At 42.4% G+C, this 23,717-nt stretch overlaps 1 protein-coding gene across 1 annotated transcript in view; it reads left to right on the top strand.

Annotated features, from left to right (window-relative positions):
* Window positions 1-3,568: 3,568 nt before the first annotated feature.
* Window positions 3,569-23,717, top strand: part of DPYSL2 (dihydropyrimidinase like 2) — a 148,410-nt gene continuing 128,261 nt past the window's right edge. Inside the window, exon 1 of the mRNA XM_089658732.1 lies at window positions 3,569-4,068. Coding sequence (XP_089514858.1) covers window positions 3,781-4,068 — 288 coding nt within the window. The 5' untranslated portion in view covers window positions 3,569-3,780. The remainder of the gene's footprint in view (window positions 4,069-23,717) is intronic.

The following is a 23,717-nucleotide window of genomic DNA, read 5'->3' as shown; positions in this document are numbered from 1 at the left end:
CCAAAAGAAAAAAGACTGTTGCTGTAACTGCAGTGTAATCTGCTAGTCCATCTAACACTCCTCTTCCCCAGACTGGCAATGCTGATGTCCAAAGGTGTTCTTGTGTCCATTCATCCAGAATGGGGGTGCTCTAATACAGGAGGTGTGTTAATGGCCAGATCATTAGGTAAAATCAGAGGGAAAAAAGGCAAAAAAATAGAAAACTAATGCAGCCACTATGTCTAAGGATTGGTAAACTGTAATATATTACAGTTTTGGTTTTGGGTTTAATATTGCTTTAAACTTTTCCAGCTTTATTTATTGCTTGTTTCACATGCAAATCTTTCTTGATAATTCTGGGTTTTTTTTTAATTCCTTAATAAATTTGTGTAATAAATAAATAAAATTGATCACCCAGCTACTGTCTTTGTTGAGCAGCAGTTGATGGTAAATCTAATGTTGCCCAAAGGTGTAATGATCTAATTAAATGATTCTTCACAGAATCGGTTAAAATGTAATCATAGGAAAGTAGATAATTTGATACTATTGTTAGGCGTATTGGTGATCATACATGCTTCGAATTTTGTTATCCGATTTATGTGCACTTCGGCCAAAACGATCAAATCAGAAACTGATTGAATAGCCATAACTTCGCTTTTCAATTGATTTCAATTGCATTCAGTCAAACTGAGTCGATGCAAGGGCACAAAATGATCAATCCTTTGCATCAATCAGCAGCACAAAGATGATTCAGTCATAAAATCATTCATATTTTATTTGATTGGATTATGAGGTTGTTTTGTGGAAACAGAAATATTATGGATAACTTACCACAGTATCTAATAACTAATTCCCTACATGTTTTACATCAATTGATTGCATTATTGACTATCGATCAATTATTCCTATTGGAAAAAATGGTCAGAAAAGAAACTGATCACTTAACAAAGCATGCGTGGCCAACATATGGTGCATGGTCAGCAATACAATAAGTGTATCCTCCTATTATGTTCTAGTAAATCTGAAGGAGATTGTAAAGAAATTGTATAGTGTATGCCCGGCTTAAAGCTGAACTCTGGGATGAGCAAATATTATCTAAACACAAGAAGCATGTGTCATATTTACTGCAGATCTGAGCAGTATTCTAGTGTGAAACTTTGCCCGTGTGCCGAAGCTTCCTGCAATAAAGACCGGTCACTGCTGCTCTTTCTCCTTGTGCTTGTTGACTGGTCTTGTCTCCTCCCCCCCCCCTGTAGTTTTCTGTAGGCATCCTGTAGTGGGTGTGGCCTACTGGGTCCCTCCTGCTGCTCTTCTTTTCAAACCGGGCTATAGGAAGGACCCAGCAACTCAATATAAGATGAGGCTGATGTAAGTGCTACTTAGTTAAAGCAGAACATCACCCAAAAGGGGAAGTCCTGCTTTAAATCCTCCTCCCCCTCCTCTATTACATTTGGCTTATCATTTTTTTTTATTTGAGGGGGGGAGTGAATATATAGTTTTGACAGGTACCTGCTTCACCTAAGCGATCTGAATAGAAATTCGGTACCTCCTCTCTTTGCCCGCAGCCTTCTGGGTCACATCACAGGTCCCAGAAGACAGTGAGACCATTCACAAAGCACAGCTCTCGCATGTGCAATAGGAAGCTGGCTGTAAAGCAACAAGCAGTCTCATTCGACTTCCCACACTAAAGATGCCGGCATCAGGAATCCGAAGACCTGTGAAGAATCTGTTCAGGTGAGAACATCTCTGGATCCCTGGACAGGTAAGTGTCCTTTTAATTAAAAAAGTCAGCTTCAGAACTTGTAGCTGCTGACTTTAATTTTTTTTTTAAGTGACTCTAAAGGCGGAAGATTTTTTTTTATCTTTATGCATTCTATGCATGAAGGTAACAAATCTGTGGGCTGCTCCCCCCACAGCCCCCTAATACTTTCCTGAGCCCCCTCTCGATCCAGCAATGTGCATGGGAGCTTCAGGTCTCCCTCTTCTGAGACACAGTAGCTATTGGCTCCCACTGCTGTCATTCACAGCCAGTGACAAGAGAGGGATGGGGGTGGGTAATGGCTGAGCCATGGCTCTATGTGTGTTACGGATGCAAAGAGTGAGGCTTGGGAATGAGCATGCACCATTGCCCCCATAACAAGCAGCTTGCCATGGCTCTATGTGTGTTACGGATGCATAGAGTGAGGCATGGGAACGAGCATGCACCATTGCCCCCATAACAAGCAGCTTGCCATGGCTCTATGTGTTACGGATACATAGAGTGAGGCTTGGGAATGAGCATGCACCATTGCCCCCATAACAAGCAGCTTGCTATCGGGGGCACTGAGCAAGGGGAAGGAGCAAGGAGCACCGGTGGTGGACCCGAGGAGAGAAGGATCAGGGCTGCTCTGTGCAAAAACACTGCACAGTACAGGTAAGTATATCATGTTTATTGCAAAAAAAACAAAAACAAATAAACCTTGCAATAACTGGATTTGCATAGGCACTTGGTATACTCAAAGTATTATTATTATTATTCAGGATTTATATAGCGCCAACAGTTCGTGCAGCGCTTTACAAGATAAAGGGAGGCAGTACAGTTACAATACAAGAGGATTAAGAGGGCCCTTCTCATAAGAGCTTACAATCAAATAGGAAGCTTCAAGTGGTACAAAGAGTTATAACTGTGAGCTGAAAGACGTGATAAATGTCTAGTTGGGGGCATGATAGGCTTCCATGAAGAGATGAATTTTCAGGGATCGCCTAAAGGCAGACAGAGTAAGGGCTTGAGGTAGTGAGTTCCAGAGGATAGGAGAGGCTCTGGCGAAGTCCAATAGAGGAGCATGGGAGGAGGAAACAAGGGAGCGTGAGAGCAGGAGGTAGATTTATATCCAGAAAATCTATCAGCACCATGATCCTATATAAAATCATTCTGTGTATAGCCACCCTATAGGAGATTGTACAATCAAATTGTATAGTGTATGACCACCTTCAAGGGGAGAAATAGTCAGCCCCTCTAATGATACATCCCCCTATATACACATACTATCTGTCATATATGACTGTGATGATACCATAGGGTTAATGAAGGCTATGTAATCAGATGTCCCCTTACACATAGCAGGGGTTAATCATGCTATCAATGGCCAGCCAGGTCCCACATGTGTCCTCTGCAGGCTCTGCCGGCTGGGTGGTGCTGAAAGGACAGCGCCCGTCCACCGGATCCTGCCTGGCTGCGCATACTAAGAGCCAGTCCTTGACTGTGTCCATCTTCTATTGTTCCATACCTAGACTCCGCCACAGCCTCTGCATGCACCACACCACCCCTGCCATACATGATCCTTTGGCTTTACATGGAAGGGAATCATGCTGTCCATACTAGACAAGGGATGGTAGGCTCAGCTGTCAGCTCTGATCACACCCTCCAACACTGATTGACCATCTGATCGCCCATGTATAGGTGGCCAAATCCTGCAACTTGCAGCTCTTTTCCTTCCCAATCTATCAGGCTGTTCTCATCACTTCCGGATCTCCTTGGCTTTCTGCTGCAGAACCCCTCCCGCCCACACTCCTCCTTCCTCCCCGCTCCTTAATTCTGCTAAGTTGAAGAGCAGGCTGTGCACTTGGCTATAGGGAGCATCCTAGCCCATTCTCCAGTGGAAGTCAGCGGAGGACTCAGCAATGTGGGAGCACTAGTCAGTCCTATTGTTCGCCTCCAAACCTGCAGTGCCTTCTCCTCCCACCTCATCATTGTCCTACCCTCTCAGCTTTATCCTTCAGAATCCAAAAAAAAACTGTTCCATCCTTCAAAGGGGGTTCAGGATGGCTGACAAGAGGCAACCTGGCCGGCAGAATGAGGGGGAGGAGGTCCCAGCCTTCTTCAAGAACATGGGATCTGGGAGTCCCAAGCCCAGGCAGAAATTCTGTGGGATGTTCTGTCCAGTAGAAGGCTCTTCTGAGAACAAGACCATCAATTTTGACTCTCTGTCAGCAGGAAAAGGCTCTGGGAAAATTATTAGCCAGCAGAAGGATGTCACCCGCTCTGATGGGAGGAAGATTGTGATCAAATGTTCTTCTGGCAAGGAAGCCCTTCAGTATCTCAATGACAAGGTGGGTGATGGGATGATGACTTCTATGAAGATGAAGAGGGGGAGGTGACTTCTTGAGGGGACCACCTAGGCAGCATGGGTAGGGTGGAGATGTATTTCATAGCTCCTTGCCACACATGTGTTCTATGTAAAATGGTGTCCTTTGTATCTTTCCTAAGTCCATTTGTTATATATAGTGATCAGAACTGTCAATCATCCTTCCATACAGCTAGACCCCCCTCTGAAGAATGACTGTTCTTATAACTGCATTGCCTTTCACGTCATACCACTTTTCACCTGTACTGGTACTGCTAGCCATATGGACCCCACCCTGTACAACCAAGATGACATGCAGTTTCGGTTGAAAAAAGCTGTGTATTTTATAAATCACAGAAAAGTATATTTTATGCAAAATATATTTTGATTAAAGTATAATGCTGTGAATATTTATAATTAATCAACAGCTGAAGTAAGAGAGAGCAATACAAATAATGACATATATAGGTAAGCTGATCTCATGTGCATTTTCTATGTTGCTTTTATTACTTTGCCTAAAGTTTAATTTTAGCCGACTCCATGGAGCCCCACTGTGGAGGATTGCCTTAAAACTTTTGGGCTTGTGGGATGGTCCTACGATATAAAAAATGGGAAAGTTTCTTCTTTTCCTTTTATTCTTCTCAGTGATACAGTGCAATCAATTCAGTATCTTTCCTTCTGTACTTTAAGAAAGTTTTAATGCAGAATTCCAGGCAAAATCTTTTTTTGTGCCATGCAGTGGGGCTGTGCCTAACTGCTCATTTTTGTAAAGGGATGATAACAGTGGATATATACACTATATTGTCAAAAGTATTGGGACGCCTGTCTTTACAAGCACATGAACTTTAATGACATCCCAGTCTTAGTCCATAGGGTTCAATATTGAGTTGGGCCACCCTTTGCAGCTGTAACAGCTTTAACTCTTCTGGGAAGGCTGTCCACAAGGTTTAGGAGTGTGTCTATGGGAATGTTTGACCAATCTTCCAGAAGCGCATTTGTGAGGTCTGGCACTGATGTCCTATGAGTCTCCACTCTAATTCATCCCAAAGGTGTTCTATCTGGTTGAGGTTAGGACTCTGTGCAGGCCAGTCAAGTTCCTCCATCCCAAACTCGCTCATCCATGTCTTTATGGACCTTGCTTTGTGCACTGGTGCGCAGTCATGTTGGAACAGGAAGAGACCAAACCATTACCACAAAGTTGGGAGCATGAGATTGTCCAAAATGTTTTGGTATGCTGACACCTACTGGAACTAAGGGCCCAAGGCCAACACCTGAAAAACAGCCCCACACCATAACCCCCCCTCCACCGAACTTTACACTTGGCACAATGCAGTCAGGCAAGTACTGTTCTCCTGGCAACCACCAAACCCAGACACGTCCATTGGATTGCCAGACATAAAAGTATGATTCGTCACACCAAAGACCATGTCTCCATTGCTCTAGAGTCCAGTGGCGACATGCTTTACACACTCATCCGACACGTTGCATGGCACTCAGTGATGTAAGGCTTGGATGAAGCTGCTCGGTCATGGAAACCCATTCCATGAAGCTCTCTATGCACTGTTGTGCTAATCTGAAGGCCACACAAAGTTTGGGGGTCTTTAGCTACTGGCTCTACAGACAGTTGGCGACTTCTGTGCACTGTGAACTTCAGCATGCACCAGCCCCCCCCTGTCATTTTACTTCATGACTGAGTTGCTGTTGTTTCCAGCTGCTTCCACTTTGTTATAATACCACTAACAGTTGACCGTGGAATAGTTAGTATCAAGGAAATTTCACGGATGGACTTATTGCACAGGTGGCAACCTATCACGGTACCACGCTTGAATTCACTGAGCTCCTGAGAGCGACCCATTCTTTCACAAATGTTTGTAGAAGCAATCATGCCTAGGTGCTTGATTTTATACACATGGCCATGGAGGTGATTGGAACACCTAAATTTATTGATTTGGAGGGGTGTCCCAATACTTTTGGCAATATAGTGTACTTAATCCGCTTATCTTCCGAGTGCAAAACCGGTCCCTGTCGCTTCTGCCTCCTTGCAAGCTAGAGGTCTTGTGAATGGACTGTTCCTGATGTCATCAAGCCCATACAGTGAGGAACAGAAGTATTTGAACACCCTGCGATTTTGCAAGTTTTCCCACTTAGAAATCATGGAGGTGTCTGAAATTCACATTGTAGGTGCATTCCCACTCTGAGAGACAAATTTTTTTAAAAAATTCAGGAAATCATATTGTATGATTTTTAAAGAATGTATTTGTCTTGCACTGCTGAACATAAGTATTTGAACACCTAAGAAACAGCAAGAATTCTGGTTCTCAAAGACCTGTTACTGTGCCTTTTAAAAGTCCACCTCTACTCCACTCATTAATCTAACTTAGTAGCATCTGTCTGAGCTCTTTAAAGACACCTGTCCACCCCACAGTCAGTCAGACGCCAACTACTACCATGGGCAAGACCAAGGAGCTGTCAAAAGACACGAGAGACAAAATTGTGGACCTCCACAAGGCTGGAAAAGGCTACAGGGCAATTGCCAAGCAGCTTGGTGAAAATAGATCAACTGTTGGAGCAATTGTAGAAAATGGAAGAGGCTAAAGACGACTGTCAGTCTACCTCGGACTGGGGCTCCATGCAAGATCTCACCTTGTGGGGTATCACTGATGATAAGAAAGGTGAGGAATCAGCCCAAAACTACAAGGGAGGAGCTGGTCAATGACATGAAGAGAGCTGGGACCACAGTTTCAAAGGTCACTGTCGGTAGAACACTACGCCGTCATGGTTTCAAATCATGCATTGCACGGAAGGTTCCCCTGGTCAAGTCATCACATGTCCAGGCCCATCTGAAGTTTGCCAATGACCATCTGGATGATCCAGAGGAGGCATGGGAGAAAGTCACGTGGTCAGAGGAGACCAAAGTAGAACCTTTTGGTCTAAACTTCACTCATGTTTGGAGGAAAAAGAAGGATGAGTTGCATCCCAAGAACACCATCCCTACTGTGAAGCATGGGGGTGGTAACATCATGCTTTGGGGGTGCTTTTCTGCGAAGGGGACAGGATGACTACACTGTATTAAGGAGAGGATGAATGGGGCCATTTATTGTGAGATTTGAGCAACAACCTTCTTCCCTCAGTCAGAGCATTGAAGATGGGTCGTGGCTGGGTCTTCCAACATGACAACCACCCGAAGCACACAGTCAGGATAACCAAGGAGTGGCTCCGTAAGAAGCATATCAAGGTTCTGGAGTGGCCTAGCCAGTCTCCAGACCTAAATCCAATAGAACATCTTTGGAGGGAGCTGAAACTCCATGTTGCTCAGCGACAGCCCCGAAACCTGACAGTTCTAGAGGAGATCTGTGTGGAGGAGTGGGCCAGAATCCCTGTTGCAGTGTGTGCAAACCTGGTCAAGAACTACAGGAAACGTTTGACCTCTGTAACTGCAAACAAAGGCTTCTGTACCAAATATTAACACTGATTTTCTCAGGTGTTCAAATACTTATGTTCAGCAGTGCAAGACAAATAAATTCTTTAAAAATCATACAATGTGATTTCCTGAATTTTTTTAAATTCTGTCTCTCAGAGTGGGAATGCACCTATAATGTGAATTTCAGACCCTCCATGATTTCTAAGTGGGAGAACTTGCAAAATCACAGGGTGTTCAAATACTTCTGTTCCTCACTGTATACCTGCTCCGGGAGTGAGGACAGCAGGAACAGTCCACCGCTGGATGTGGGAGAGCGCCATTTTTGGGAAAGACTGAATAAGTATAGCCTTTTGGGGGCCCCCTGGAGAAAAGGTGCAGTTAACCCATGCAGTACAGGCACAGCCCCACAGCATAGGACAAAAATTTTTTTACATGGAGTCCTGCTTTAAGCCTAGTACACATGATGAAAAGTCAGACGAAAAATACTTTTACAGCGATCGTCTAATAATCTGATCATTAGTACACAGCTTTCAAAAGCCGATCACGGCATTTCATGGAAAATTATCTGAAGATACAAGATTAAAATTTTTTCTTGTACGATACCAGAATGAACGATTTTCGTTTAATCAGTACAGTATTCGTCCAAAAAAAAAATCAAGCGACAAAGACCACGCATGCTTGGAAACGAAAGAATACATTACAACACAATACATTACATCACTTCAGAAATTTTATTCTGTCGTACAAGAATTTTCGTAATTTTATTAAACTTTTCATTTTCAATGAGACTAGCATGCAAAAAAAATGGATGATCATTCGTCCAATATTTTTACCATGTGTACAAGGCTTTAAATGCTGATTTTTAATTACCTGTAGCCATTCTTTATAATTAAAGTGGTTGTAAACCTGAGACATGAAATATGAACAAAGCATATCCCTCTATAGTGTGTACTTGTCTCATTTAAGAGCACTAAGTGTCATCTCTGTCTGCTGCTTTGTTTCCTTGCTATCTGCATGAGTCACTTCTGACAAGTTTTCTTGACACGAAGAGAAAAATGGTGATGGGGAGGGACCTCCAGCAGGTTGACAGCCTCAGCTCTGTTCCTGTGTGCTGTGTGGAGGAGGGCGGGGGGTGTCCCTTCCCTCCAATCAGCTCTCAGAGCTCTCCTTAACTGAGCTCTGCGGAGTGTAACTTTAACTCTACCCCCTGCTCCCTTTTTTTCTAAACTCTCAGAGAAGCTTTAGAAATTCAGCACTTTAAACACATGTAGAGAGAAGACTGCACATAGGTAAAACGTATGTAGGAGGATTTGTTTCATCTCTGCAGCACCTGAGGCCAGTCACTTCACTGGGTATATATAATGGTTTACAAACACTTTAATTGACATCATCCTGTGCATGCAGCTGAAATCTGAAATTGGGCTCTTTGCATTTTGCGCTTAAAACAGAACTTCACCCTAAGGGGAAATTCTGCTTTATGTCCTCCTCCCCCCACCACATTTGGCATATCATTTTTCGGGGGGGAAGCGGTTACCTAGTTTTTCGCTTGGATCAACTAGGCAATCCTAGTGGAAGTTTGGCCCCCTCTTTTTGCCCATCGCACAAAGTGCAGCTTGGCTCGTACATGCACAGTAGGATCAGCATTACATACTGTAAGTTGTTCCTGTTTATCTGCAATCTTCTCTTGTCTACATCTGTTCAAAGTGCTGAATTTATATAGCTTGTCTGACAGTTCAGAAAAAATGATGCAGAAACCTGAAGTTACACTCTGCAGAGCTCAGTGGGAAGAGGTCTGACTGCAGATTGGAGCAAAGGGACATAGCCCCCTCCACACAGCTCACAGGAACAGAGCTGAGGCTGTCACACTGCTGGAGGCCCATTTTTCTCTTGGTGAAAGGAAAATTTGCCAGAAATGATACATGCTAATAGCAGAGTAATAAAGCAGCAGCCAGAAATGACACTTGGCGCTCTTAATTGAGACAAGTATGCACTATAGAGGAATAGGCTTTGTTCAAATTTAATGTCTGAGGTTTACAACCACTTTAAAAGTTAGCAGCTACAGTATTTGTAGCTGCTGACCTTTTATTTTTTTCTCTCTAAGGGGAAGATCCTCTTTAACCCCTTCGTGTCTAAGGGTAAAACAAATCTTAATGCTAAGCACAATTTTGCAACTTTGACATGTGTTAGCAAAACCGTACATATCATCAAAACTACTTTGTGCATCCAGGTGGATACCTTGTTTTTTTCAGAACAAATTGGGCTTTCATTTGGTGGTAAATGGTAATGGATATCTCCTGTTTTTTTTTTACCAAAGGAAAACTGGCCCAAAATAGTAAAAAAAACCACCACATTTTTTAAAAATGTTACATAGTTAAATAGTTACATAGTTAGTCTGGCTGAAAAAAGACAAAAATCCATCCAGTTCAACCATTATTAAAAAAAAAGCTATAATCCTATACCCACAGTTGATCCAGAGGAAGGCAAAAAACCCAGCAATGCATAATCCAATTTGCTCCTGCAGGGAAAAAAATTCCTTCCTGATCCCCCGAGAGGCAATCGGATATTCCCTGGATCAACTTTACCTATAAATGTTAATATCCAGTTATATTCTGTGTATCTAGGAAAGAATCCAAGCCTTTTTTAAAGCAATCCACTGAGCTGGCCAGAACCAACTCTTGAGGGAGTGTATTCCACATTTTCACAGCTCTCACTGTGAAGAAACCTTTCCATGTTTTTAGAGATTACATTTCTTTTCTTCCAGACGTAAAGAGTGCCCCCTTGTCCTCTGTGATGACCTCAGGGTGAATAGCTCTACACCGAGTTCACTATATGAACCACTGATGTATTTATACATGTTGATCATATCCCCCCCTTCATCTCCTCTTCTCAAGAGTGAATAAATTCAGTTCCTCTAATCTTTCCTCATAGCTGAGCTCCTCCATGCCTCGTATCAGCTTGGTTGCCCTTCTCTGCACTTTCTCCAGTTCCCCAATGTTCTTTTTGTGAATTGTTGCCCAAAACTGACCTGCATATTCCAGATGAGGTCTTACTAATGATTTGTACAGGGGTAAAATGATATCTCTCTCTCATATGACGCCTTCCCAGAACTGGACAACCACGCTGTAGCCGTCATTCAGCTAAAGAGCGGTTAGCAAGTGGTTAATGTAACAAAAAATGGAAATTGAAGCACCACACCACTGCTTAAAGGTCCAGATACAATTTTTTTCAATAAAAGTCAGGGGGATAGTCCAAAGATTGGATTGTCCCTCTGACTTTAAAATAGAGTCATATCTTTCAGTAGTTATGTGGCACATCAATGCTCATATTTTTAGTAGCATAAACCAAGCAGTCCCCCATGTAACTTTGTTTTTTACCTGCTGATCCTGCTGAAATTTTTCAACTTTCTTTCAATTACAACTAAACCCTACTATCATTTACAGCCAAGGAAACTGCCATCTTAGCCTTTGTTTGATCTGCAGTTGCCATGGTACTGCCCACGTGATCAGTTATGACACCAGCCATTTGATGGCGTGAAAGTTCAGTTGGAAGCACAAGCAAATGTGATAGTTATCAACCATGGCATGCCTTGAATGTAAATCCCTGGTCACAATGGATGCGAATTGGCATGTGATTTGCATGCCATGCAACTTGCAAATTGCATGCCAAGTCGCACCCAATTGTCCGTAATTACAGTGGTCGTATCTGTGTGATTCCGAATTGGTCAGAGCATCACCAATTTCTGAAGTAGTGCATGCACTACCTTTGGTGCGATTTGCATAGACATCTGTCAGCATGTCATCTGACTTTGAAATCGTGCAACTTCATTGTCGCACGATTTCAAAGTCGGGTTTGGTGTGACTGGGGGTAACAGCTTTGAAGAAACATTTCAGTCAATGGATTTAGTTCTGCTTTAACAGACCAAGCTGAACAGCAAAAGTGGCAGTTAGAGGGTTGAGACAAATCATTTAATACTAACAGGGATAAACGCAATGGTCAGTTTTTATTCAAATATGTAAAATCTTTATCCCAAAAGGAAAAAAAAAACATTTTTCTGTAACTGCCTAAAAAGTGTTAAATGGAATTAGGCTTTCATTTGATAGTTGCTTATGTAAAGTCCATCTAACTCTACTAGTCTTTCCAACACTACCCTGATGAAGTTACGTGACTGATGACGTAACGTATAGGACGGAAGCGCGGTGACGTCTTTCCGGCATAGACAGCAGCTGGCATCTTGGTACTCCCAACCTCATACACCCTGTACTGTTTGAAATACAGTGATTGCCTTTTGGGTCTGCAGACCCATTTACACTTGTGAGTAGTTTGTTTTTTTATACACATTACTAAAGCCTTACTACACTATGGAAGCTCTCTTTTGATCCCTTCTTATGAGGAATTTGGAGGTGGAAATTTAAAGTGACATACACCCTTAAGGATATTGGTATTACTGATTGCTGTGTATGCAATGGAGAGGAGCCATCGTTTGTTTTACCATTGAGATCCATCCGGTTGAGGATCATCTACCTGCATTTATGCTTTGTGACTCCTTGAGGGTCACAGTTTGAAGGTGAGCGCGCACGATAGACGGTGAAGGATCGCCCTTTTGTTTGGTCACTGAATTTACACGGCTTTGTGCTGAAGATTCACACACCGTTTGTTTTTTGGGACTGTTGTTTTTTGGGAGTTATTTGTCCACATTTTTTGCCATTGATCGTATTGTCTTTTTCATTTATGCTTTATTGCATTCATTGAATGCTTGATGTCTTTTCACTTATTGGCCACGTTTATTTTTGTTGTCAATCTTTAATGTAATTTTTATATCGCCGTTTGACAACATTTTTCGTATATTTTTCTTTTGTTATTCTCATTTATCAACTGTACACTTGATGTTTTTTACTCACCATTTGGCCATCTTTCATCTTTTTTGCCATTTTCTTATGCCACTTTTTTATCGCCATTGACAGCGATTTTGGTTCTCCCTTTATGATATTCTCCTTTTTTTCTCCTTTTTGCCACTTGTTACACATATTGTGGATTCACCTCTGTGGACATTACTTTGCAGACTAGTTACATGTTACATGGTTTATGTGATTGTTCACTCATTTTCTGTTTATGTGATTGTTCACTCATTTATCTATTAGTAGTTTTTTTGATTTATGAGTTGTTCATTTAGGTTTACTCATTTTTAGGGCAAGTAGAGCAGCACCATCTTTTTTCACATATTGTTTTCACTATTTGATTATCGTTAGGTGTTAGCAGCCACTTCATTTTTGGGTTAGTTCATTTGGCAGCGCAGTGGGCTTCTTTTCCTTTTTCTATCCAACACTACCCTCCCCAGACAGTGCTGCTGTTCAAGGGTGTCTCCATTGCTGTTCCACAAAGAGAGGGGCCACCCTAAGACAGGAAGTGTGTTACTGGCTGGATCACCAGGGAAAAAAAAAACAAAAACAGAAAACGAATGCAGCCACAACATTCAAGGTTTATAAGCTGCAATATATTTTTATTTTCGGGTTTAGATACACTTTAAAGCATATGTAAACCAACATTACATATTCCTCATAAGTGCTTGCTATACCATGTACTTGAATGAAAAAGTATCCTGTTCTCTTTGTATTGCTTTCTTTGTGTGGAGTCCCTGTACCTGCCAGTAACTCCTAGCTTTCCTATTAAAAACTGACCACACTAGCCAGGAGAACACACCGTGGTCAGTTCTCTGGCTGTGCTGGGAACTCAGCCTACTCTCCTCCAATGATCAGACTTGTCCTGATATTCACCCCCCTGCACAGCCTTTCTGTGGGAAGGTTAGTGTCCTGCTGTTTCTCCTCCCCCAGCTCTTAAGTAACTGAGAACAGAGGGAATGTGATCATTTATAAAAAAAAAAAGGGTATTTATAATGGGCTTTTTATATGTATTCACAAATGGTTTGCCTTTCATTTCTATTTTAAACTGAATGCATTGTTTGACAAGGTGAATGTTTACTATCACTTTAAATTCCTAAAGCAAATAGTCATAATACAATTGAAGGCCAAATTAGTTGTACAGCATTGTGAAAATTAATTTACTAGCTTGGCTAGTAATATTTTTCAGGTATTTTCTACTTGAAAATATTATACTGTAGCCACCTTCCTCAACATCTAGACCTAGAAGAAGTTATAAATGTATGCTGCAGTAGGCCTTTTATTGGCACGGCCAGGACAGGGGGTGGGCAAGTGGCAAACTGAATCAGGATGGGGGTGGGGGGAGAAAGCCAGGAAGCGGTGCAGGCTGTGCTCCCCCCCCCATTAGCACTCCTGTATACAGGAGTTAACACAGGAATACTGTCAGATTGCAGCTGTGCAGGGGTTGCTTACTGCTCCCTTCTCCGCCCTAGATTGCTGAAATCCTGGCATCACAAAATGAGTGAAGAGCTAAACAAACCCTACAAAGTCCTGATCTGAAAGCCAGTGATTTCACTAGTGCTGCCCACCCAAAGAATGTACCCCACGTATCCTACGGGGTGCTCCAGATCCTAGATGCCATGATCCCCCACCACTGCAGCAGCCAGCATCTTTTCCAGCCAGTTGCCTATCAAAAGTGGTAAATGTCAAAGCTGATGGAAGTTTCTTCTAGGCTCCTCCTCAATTCTAATGTTTCAAGATGAGGGTGATCCTGGGAGGAAGGACATCCCATGGCCATCTGCCATGCTGCATCTGAGGTCTGTAAATTTGGGGGACTAAGGGGAAATTGTACTGGGGACACAATTGGGGGGCAGGGGGAATTACAAACATGTGTGCTTAAGATGAGAGTATTTGTGTTAGGAGGGGAAGATAATTACTGCCAGGAGCAGGGATTGTGGGGTTGTTCTAGGAGTGGGGATTGGGGGGGTTGTTCTAGAAGGGTGGATTTGGGGGAGGATTTGTGCTTGGAGACGGGTTCTGGGGGAAGGATTTGTGCTAGGAGGAAAGATCTGAGGGGAGAGGATTTGTGCTGAGGGAAAACTTGCGAGGGGGAGGATTGGTGCTTGTGGGGATGACTTGGCTGCAAATTTTTTATTGGGTGGGGGATGGGAGGGAGAAGATTTGTGCTAGGGGGAGGGGGTGAATTTGCTGGGAGAGGGAATTAATGCTAGAATGGGAAATTTGGGGGAGGGAGGATTTGTGCTAGGGAGGATTGGGGGGGGGGGTTGTGCTACTGAGGATATTTTTTTGGGGGGGAATATGCAAGAAGGGGAAATTAGGGGGAAGGGGAGCTTTGTACTGGGGGGGGGGGGTGAGTGCTAGGAAAAGAGATTTGTGCTGGGAGGGGAGATTTGGGGGGAGAGGATTTGTACTCAAAGGGGAAATTGGAGGGATAGAGGATTTGTGATGGGAGGGGTGATTTTTGGCATGGATTTCTGCTGGGAGGGGGGATTTGGGGAGGAGAGGATTTGAACTGGGAGGGGGGATGGAAGTGGCAAATATTTGTGCTGGGAGGGGGGATTTCAGCAAGGGGGATTTGTATTGGGAGGAGGAAGAATATTTGTTCGGGAAAAATGTTGTCCTGCAAAAGGTATTTATCTTTGGAGAGTGGCAGATTAGTGCTCAATTTTTTTTTTTTTTAGGGGGGGGGGATTTTTACTGACACATGATGTTCACACATTGGGGTTGATTTACTAAAACTGGAGAGTGCAAATTCTGGTGCAACTCTGCGTTAAAACCAGTAGGCTTCCCTGTTTTATTGTAAGCTGATTGGGTACCATGCACACATGCACCAGATTCTGAGTGTTCCGGTTTTAGTAAATCTACCCTACTGTCGGGAAGGCGCAGTTTTGCATAGGGTTTCAGTGGTCGGCAAGCCGCGGATCGCAAGCCACATGCGGCTCTTCTGTGTGCCGGGCGCCCTCTCCCCTCCCTCCTCTCGGGCGGCCGCCTCAAAAGTCAGGACTCTTTTAATCCGGCCCGAGGAGCGTGGAACATTAGCTGTCAGGATGTAGGCGGGGCAGCCAGGATGTAGGCGGGGCAGCGTGACAAACTCCTCTCACAGTCCGCCCTGAAGACCGGAACACAGCGCGGGAACACAGCGAGAGGAACGCGCGGAGCAAAGGTAAGTGAATTGAGACAATATGGGGAATTAATTACTATAGGGGGGATGAATAACTATGGGGGATGAATTATTATATGGAGGATTAATTACTATGGGGGATGAATTACTATGGAGGATGAATTACTATATGGGGGATGAATTACTATGGGGGATGAATTACTATGGAGGATGAATTACTATATGGGGGATGAATTACTATGGAGGATGAATTACTATATGGAGGATGAATTACTATATGGGGGATGAATTACTATGGGGGATGAATTACTATGGAGGATGAATTACTATAGGGGGGATGAATTACTATGGGGGATGAATTACTATAGGGGGGATGAATTACTATATGGGGGATGAATTACTATGGGGGATGAATTACTATATGGGGGATGAAGCTAACTGCACGATCCTGTATATAGCATTAAGGTAAGAAACAATATACAGTTGTGTCCAAAATTATTCAACCCCCACTGAAATTGAGTGTTTTGGCCAGTTTGACATTGCTTTTGATCATTCAGTCATCTTGCTTACATTTACATTAAAGAGGCACTTGTAGGTCAGACAAATATAACATAACAGTTATAATGAAATAACCACAAATGTCTTTTCTGTGCTCACAGCATTATCAGTTTTATTCAACCCCCAAGTGACATTCAATCTTAGTACTTAGTACAGCATCCTTTTACAGTTATAACAGCTTTTAAACGTGAAGCATAGCTTGACACAAGTGTCTTGCAGCGATCTACGGGTATCTTCGCCCATTCTTCATGGGCAAAGGCCTCCAGTTCAGTCACATTCTTAGGCTTGCGCACTGCAACTGCTTTCTTTAAGTCCCACCAGAGGTTCTCAATCGGATTTAAGTCTGGTGACTGCGATGGCCACTCCAAAATGTTCCAGCCTTTCCTCTGCAACCATGCTCTAGTGGACTTGGAGGTATGCTTGGGATCATTGTCCTGTTGAAAGGTCCAACGTCTCCCAAGCCTCAGGTGTGTGACGGACTGCATCACGTTTCCATCCAATATCTCCTGGTACTGAAGAGAATTCATGGTACCTTGCACACGCTGAAGCTTCCCTGTACCTGCAGAAGCAAAACAGCCCCAAAGCATGATTGACCCTCCACCATGCTTCACAGTAGGCAAGGTGTTCTTTTCATCATAGGCCTTGTTCTTCCTCCTCCAAACATAGCGTTGATCCATGGGCCCAAACAGTTCTAATTTTGTTTCATCAGTCCACAGAACACTATCCCACAACTTTTGTGGTTTGTCCACATGGCTTTTGGCATACTGCAGTCGACTCTTCTTATTCTTTGGAGACAGCAAGGGGGTACGCCTGGGAGTTCTGGCACGGAGGCCTTCATTACGCAGTGTGCGTCTTATTGTCTGGGCTGAAACTTCTGTACCCACATCTGACAAATCTTTTCTCAGTTCCTCAGCAGTCACACGGGGACTTCTCTCCACTCTACGCTTCAGGTAGCGCACAGCAGTCGAAGTCAGCATCTTCTTTCTGCCACGACCAGGTAGCGTTTCAACAGTGCCCTTTGCCTTGAATTTGCGAATGATGCTTCCTAAGGTGTCTCTTGGTATGTTTAACATCTTTGCAATCTTCTTATAGCCATTGCCCTTCCTGTGAAGAGAAATCACCTCTTCTCTTGTCTTCCTGGACCATTCTCTTGCCTTCACCATGTTTGTAACCACACCAGTAAATGTCTAGAAGGAGCTGAGTATCACAGTCATTTTAAAGCTGCCTAATTGGTGCTTATTATGCTTGATTGCTGCTCGGTGACATCCACAGGTGTTTTCAATACCTGATGGAAAGCACCTGTATGAACCTCTGTTCTTCAGAGTGGTAGTCTTTAAGGGGTTGAATAATTGTGGCAATGAAGAAACCACATAAGAACCATTTACTACTGTATTACATAAACAATTGATGTCATTTTAGTTGCATTTGGGTAGTTACAACGTCCTTGTAGGATTTGATTCTGAATACAATTCCAAATGTACACTATAGTCCCTAAACCCCTTTACAGCATTGGGGGTTGAATAATTTTGGACACAACTGTATGCAGTGTCGGATTTGTTTTAAATGTTGCAATGGTTTTGCGGCTCCCAGTCTTTTTTTTCCCTTCGGAAACGGGTCCAAGTGGCTCTTTATGTCTTAAAAGTTGCAGACCCCTGACCTAGACAATCAGGAGTTCAGAGAAGGCAGACACAAATGCACTGATTAATTGACCTCAATGCACTGATTATTGGGCAACTATGTGGCAAATGAGGTTTAATGTTGATAAATGTAAGGTTATGCACTTGGGGGCTAAGAATATGCATGCATCATACATACTAGGGGGGGTACAATTGGGAGAATCAATGGTGGAGAAGGACCTGGGAGTTCTGGTAGATCACAAGCTTAATAATGGCATGCAATGCCAAGCTGCGGTTTCTAAAGCGAGCAAAATTCTCTCTTGTATTAAAAGAGGTATAGACTCCAAAGAGAGATCATTTTACCTCCCTTTACAAATCATTAGTAAGACCTCATCTGGAATATGCAGTTCAGTTTTGGGCACCAATTCACAATAAGAACATTGGGAAACTGGAGAAAGTGCAGAGAATGGCAACCAAACTGATACGAGGCATGGAGGAGATCTGCTGAAATGTATTCTCTCTTGAGAAGAGGAGGTTAAGGGGGGATATGATCAACATGTATAAATACATCCATGGCCAGCTCAGTGGATTGCTTCGAAAAAGGCCTGGATTGTTTCTTAGATACACAGAATATAACTGGATACTAACATTTATAGGTAAAGTTGATCCAGGCAATATCCAATTGCCTCTCGGGGGATCAGAGGAAGGAATTTTTTCCCAGCAGGAGCAAATTGGATCATGCTTTGCTGGGTTTTTTTCCTTCCTCTGGATCAACTGTGGGTATAGGATTATGACTTTTTTTTTTTTATGGTTGAACTAGATGGACTTTTGTCTTTTTTCAGCCAGACTAACTATGTAAGAAACTTACCTCTGGGCTACACTGGGCATTAAAGTAAATCTGAACACAACCACTAAAATCCCATGTAAGATGCATATTCATGTTCACTTCAAAAGTTGTTTTCTTTCTTTGTAAATATGTAGCATAGTTGCCAAGATTTCAAAAAAATTTCCTGCTGATCTGAGTGGAGTAGAGCAGATGACAGCTCAGTGTCTGATTGCTTATGCAGAGCTCTATGAACAGTTACTGGCTGTCTGTTTACACTCGACTGCCCCCCAGCCCGATCCAGCCAGACAGAAGGGAACAGATCCCCTTCCAATTGTTTTTGCCGAATCAGATTGGAGGTAGGCAGGTGTAAACAGGCACAAGTCCCTTTACATCCACTGCTCCATAAAGGAGAATCGAGGGTCTGATCGGGTCTGTCTGAAAAAACGGCAGACCATATTTGACTGCACGTATGAAAGGGGCCTTACTGTTATGGCATGACAACTTTGTCCCAACTGAGCGCCTGTGTTGTCATTAATGATGATCAATTAGTCCTGGCTCATACTGGCAACATTGAAAATGCACAAATCCTTTAAATTCCAGGTTTGGGGAATGCCCTAAAGCTGCATGTAGTGTTTTGATCATAGTACTCTGGCAGCGCATATTCAGCTGTGGAATTTTTTCTTGCACAATGAGTTTGGCTTATACAGAGCAGCAGTATTCTAAGTTTCATTTTTTTTATTCAGGTAGTTTTATGCAAAAACACATGCTGTTTCTGTAATGCAGTACTAAGCCCTCTTTACTTGGTGGAAGTGTCACCACAATAGACCTGAAAGCCGTAAGAAGGTGTCTTCTGAAAAAATACAGCTAAGGGAGGTAAAAATTGGCTAGTGATTCAAGAATTTGATGGCATAGTTTATGAGCTCCTTTTTATTGCATCATATGTTGCAGCCATGGTGCTTTTTGAAAATTATCCACTCTGCCACATTTTACAGCCAGTATCATAAAATAAAATATAATAAATGCGATACCATAAAAATTAAATATTATTTATAAGTATAATACAAATATTAAAATATAACAATCTAAGGCTCCTAACTTTCATTCATACATACACATAGTAGGGCCAAATTTAGACAGGAGCCAGTTAATCTACCAGCTTGTCTTTGGAGTGTGGGAGGAAACCCATGCAGGCACAGTTAGGACATGCAAACTTCAGGCAGGTAGTACTGTGGTTGGGATTTGAACCAACAACTCTAGTACTGAGAGGCAGAAGGGGTAGCACAGTGGCTAAGTGGTTAGCACTTCTGCCTAGCAGCACTAGGGTCATCAGTTCAAATCCCAACCATGTCACTACCTCCCTGGCTTTTGCATGTTGTGCCTGTGTGGGTTTTCTCCGGATACTCCAGTTTCCTCCCACACTCCAAAGACATGCTGGTAGGCTGTTTGGCTTCCGTCTAAATTTGGCCTTAGTATGTATGAATGTGATTTATGGACCTTAGAATGTAAGCTCCTTGAAGAGAGGGACTGATGTAAAGCACTGCATAAATTGTCAGTGTTATATAAATACCTCTAAAAATAATAAAACTTAAAGCAATGGTTTGTTAAAGTTTAGGATAGAGTTGAGAGGAACTAAAACACCTGTTGGGCTTTTATTGCCGTCTGTGTCCCTGATAGAGAGAATAACCCTCTCTATTTGTCTTGTTCATCTTTATCACAGAGAATGAGAGTAAAAGAAAACTCCAAATTTTGGATTGTTACAGGACACGAACAGAGGGGAAATCTTCCAATACATTAGTTCTAGTGACCCTGGTGACTACCAGGGATTCCCTCGCTTTGGAGGAACTTCCTCTCGGTTTCTGTTTTGGCTATGGGACATGAAGTTATGGTAAATCTCCCAAGTGGGACACAGATGGCACAAATAAACCTGACAATCCTGTTCTCTTTGTATTGCTTCCTTTGTGTGAAATCCCCGGTGTTCCTGCCAGTCCCTCTGCTTTTCTATTAAAAACTGACCACACTAGGCAGAAGAACACACTGTGGTCAGTTCTCTAGCTGTGCTGAGAGCTCAGTGTGCTTGCCTCCAATGTTCAGACTTGTCCTGACACACACTCCTCTGCACAGCTATTAACTGAAAAGGTGAGTGTACTGTTGTTTCTACTCCCACTGGCTATTATGCAGCTGAGAACAGAGGGAATGTGATCACTTATGAAAAAGGGAAAAAGGTGTATATAATGTTGTTTTTTTTTAATACATACACAAATGATTTGTGACTACCAGGGATTCCCTCGCTTTGGAGGAATTTCCTCTCGGTTTCTGTTTTGGCTATGGGACATGAAGTTATGGTAAATCTCCCCAGTGGGACACAGATGGCACAAATAAACCTGACAGAGGTTATAACCCTCCTTTACTCTATTTAAAATAAATAGTTCACAGGGTTGATGCCTTTGTATTTACCAGAGCAAGTGCATCATATTCCAAATACTGGTATTCGAATTCTGTTTCAAATAACATATTTTTTCCATTTCATTATTATATTCTGTCCTTTGAAGGCACATAAAGCCAATGCTATCGAGGAAAAAAACAGCATTACTGTATTAGTACTAAAATTTGGTTAAAAATATAAAATTGGGATACACTTTTCTTGTGTGGTAACAAAAAACAAGTATTTTAGGTAAAGAGTATGTAAATCCAACATTTTATATTCCTGATATGTGCCTGCTGTAGCATGTACTTGTATAGAAAAGTGTCCTGTTCTCTTTGTATTGCTTCCTTTGTGTGAAATCCCTGGTGTTCCTGCCAGTCCCTCTGCTTTTCTATTAAAAACTGACTACACTATGCAGGAGAACACACTGTGGTCAGTTCTCTAGCTGTGCTGAGATCTCAGTGTGCTCGCCTCCAATGTTCAGACTTGTCCTGACACACACTCCTCTGCACAGTTATTCACTGAAAAGGTGAGTGTACTGCTGTTTCTCCTCCCACCAGCTATTATGCAGCTGAGAACAGAGGGAATGTGATCACTTATAAAAAAGGCAAAGAAGGTGTATATAACGGTGTTTGTTTTTTTATATATACACAAATGATTTCTCTTTCATTTCTATTTTAAACTGATTGGTTGTTTTACAAGGAGAGTGTTTACATATACGATTTTTGTATGTATTGGCTCTACCACTTGTTCATAACAGTCACACATCCACTGACTTCTAGGGAATATTGCAGATCTTCCAGACATCCTTCTTCTTTGTCGTGTGACCCAATGGTGCCATTTCAGTGCAAGGGAGAAGAAAGAAACTTCCTTTCACAGTTCTACATGGCAATAGGAACCTGATAATGTTACCTTAAATAACAATGAGGTCAGTAATGGCAACACTCTTTTAATAGGACAGATTTTAATAGGATATTACCTCTTACATGGCAGCCTTTAACTGCAAAGTCTGCTCCACATGGACAGTTTCACTCTAACAGAGCAATTTCTCTGTGTTTCAAGGAAGTCTGATAAGATAAAATATAACATGACAAGCTATGTCCTATTACTTAACTGGCAATTTTGCTGCTGTTTACCCACAATTCCACCAATGCTGGATTACCAAATAGGCAGAATAGGCACTGGCCTATAGGCCCCATGCCATTTAAGGGCCTTGTGACAATGGATCAAAATAATATTGATTTGATTTTGAAAGAAAAGCACAATGAAGCTTTCTTAAATTGTTTACAAAAGATAGAAAAGATGAAACAACTCAAAGAAACAAAAACGTGAGATTAAAGACCCTATAGAGAAAATACTGTATTAAAGGAGAAGTACTGTCAAAGCTTGTTTGGCGGTACTCCTCCTGTGGATCACAGGAGTGCAGTTCATTATGCACTCCTGTGACCCATTTTCAGCCCATTTTCAGCCAACAGAGGGCTCTGATATTACAGAGCTGGTCCAGTCTGGGGAAAGGTCACAACTATATGGTCAGGATCCACCCAAGAGCCCAGACCGGCACCTGGCTCAGCCTCTCAGCAAGCCTGAGAGCCTGAGCCAGCTGCTCCCACCCCCTCCACAGCCCAGCACTCCAGTGAGCAATGGGGGGGCAAAGCAGACAGTGGTGACTGACAGTCACTGCTCTCTGCTCATAGGGGCAGGGAGAACTAACTAATCAGTGGTATCTAAACGTTCAGTTCTCAGCCGTAGAGCCAGCGGTGGACAGATGCAGCATACGCCTAGGTAAGTATGATTTAAAAAAAAAAAAAAAAACACAATCCCATACTTCCCTTTTAATGTAAGGTACCCAATAACAACTTAAAGTACATAAACCATAGACATCAGGTTACAGTATAGTTTGTCTCTTAAAAGGTCATCTTCTTTAAGCTGTCAGTTTGTAATAAATGTTGGTGCAACCTACATACAGTATGTGTAATGTACAGTAGTGATAGTTGGTTGTGCACATCAAGTTTATGGACAGTTATTCTCAGCTGTGCGACTGGAGATCGGGCACCCGCTTGCTCTGTTAATGGAGGTATGGGTAGTAGCACCATATTCACTTTTGTACAGTTTTGATGGTCATCTCCATCTAGTGGCCAACATGCAACCTACTTAGTTCAATGTTATCCCACTAGAGTGCACACACCAGAAACCTGTGAAGGGGGCCCCAAGGTTTCGACTGCCTAGGAGCCTCCAAAGACTTTATTCAGGCACTGAATCCCACCCTCTTTTGGTCAACTTGGTACTTTTCCCCTAAACTGATAGCTTTCTTTCTTTCTCATTTTCCTCACTTACTTATTTGCTTGAATATTGATAGTTTGCTTTGTGAAAATGGATAGCATTGCATATAATAGGCACCTGTGGGTACAGAATTATAATTTTTTAGCTGTTACTGTATGTATAACCTAAAGAGACCAATAGCAGATAAGCATGTATAACTACACTAAATGGCTGACAGTCATGGTCTTAATTGGTTGCTATGAGTTTTTGTATCCCCACATCCCATTAAAACTCTCTGATTGCCTTTGGGATAAGTTGTTTAGCTGCATTTGCAGAATTTTCCACATCTAAAGTAGATCCTGAATATCAGAAGTAATGCAAGGCTTTTAATTCATACATGATCATAAACATATACCACTGTGATGGCAAAGGAAATCAATTCTTTCTTTGTATTGATTTCCTAAAATGGAACTGTAAGCAAACAGATAAAAATAAAGTTGAAATACAGACATATATA

The sequence above is a fragment of the Staurois parvus genome, unplaced genomic scaffold (genome assembly GCF_062004578.1).
Source record: "Staurois parvus isolate SC_StPar_1 unplaced genomic scaffold, SC_StPar_1.0 ptg001090l, whole genome shotgun sequence".
NCBI classification, from domain to species: domain Eukaryota; kingdom Metazoa; phylum Chordata; class Amphibia; order Anura; family Ranidae; genus Staurois; species Staurois parvus.
Note: the sequence above shows the minus strand (reverse complement) of the source record. Positions and strands in the feature narration are given on the sequence as shown.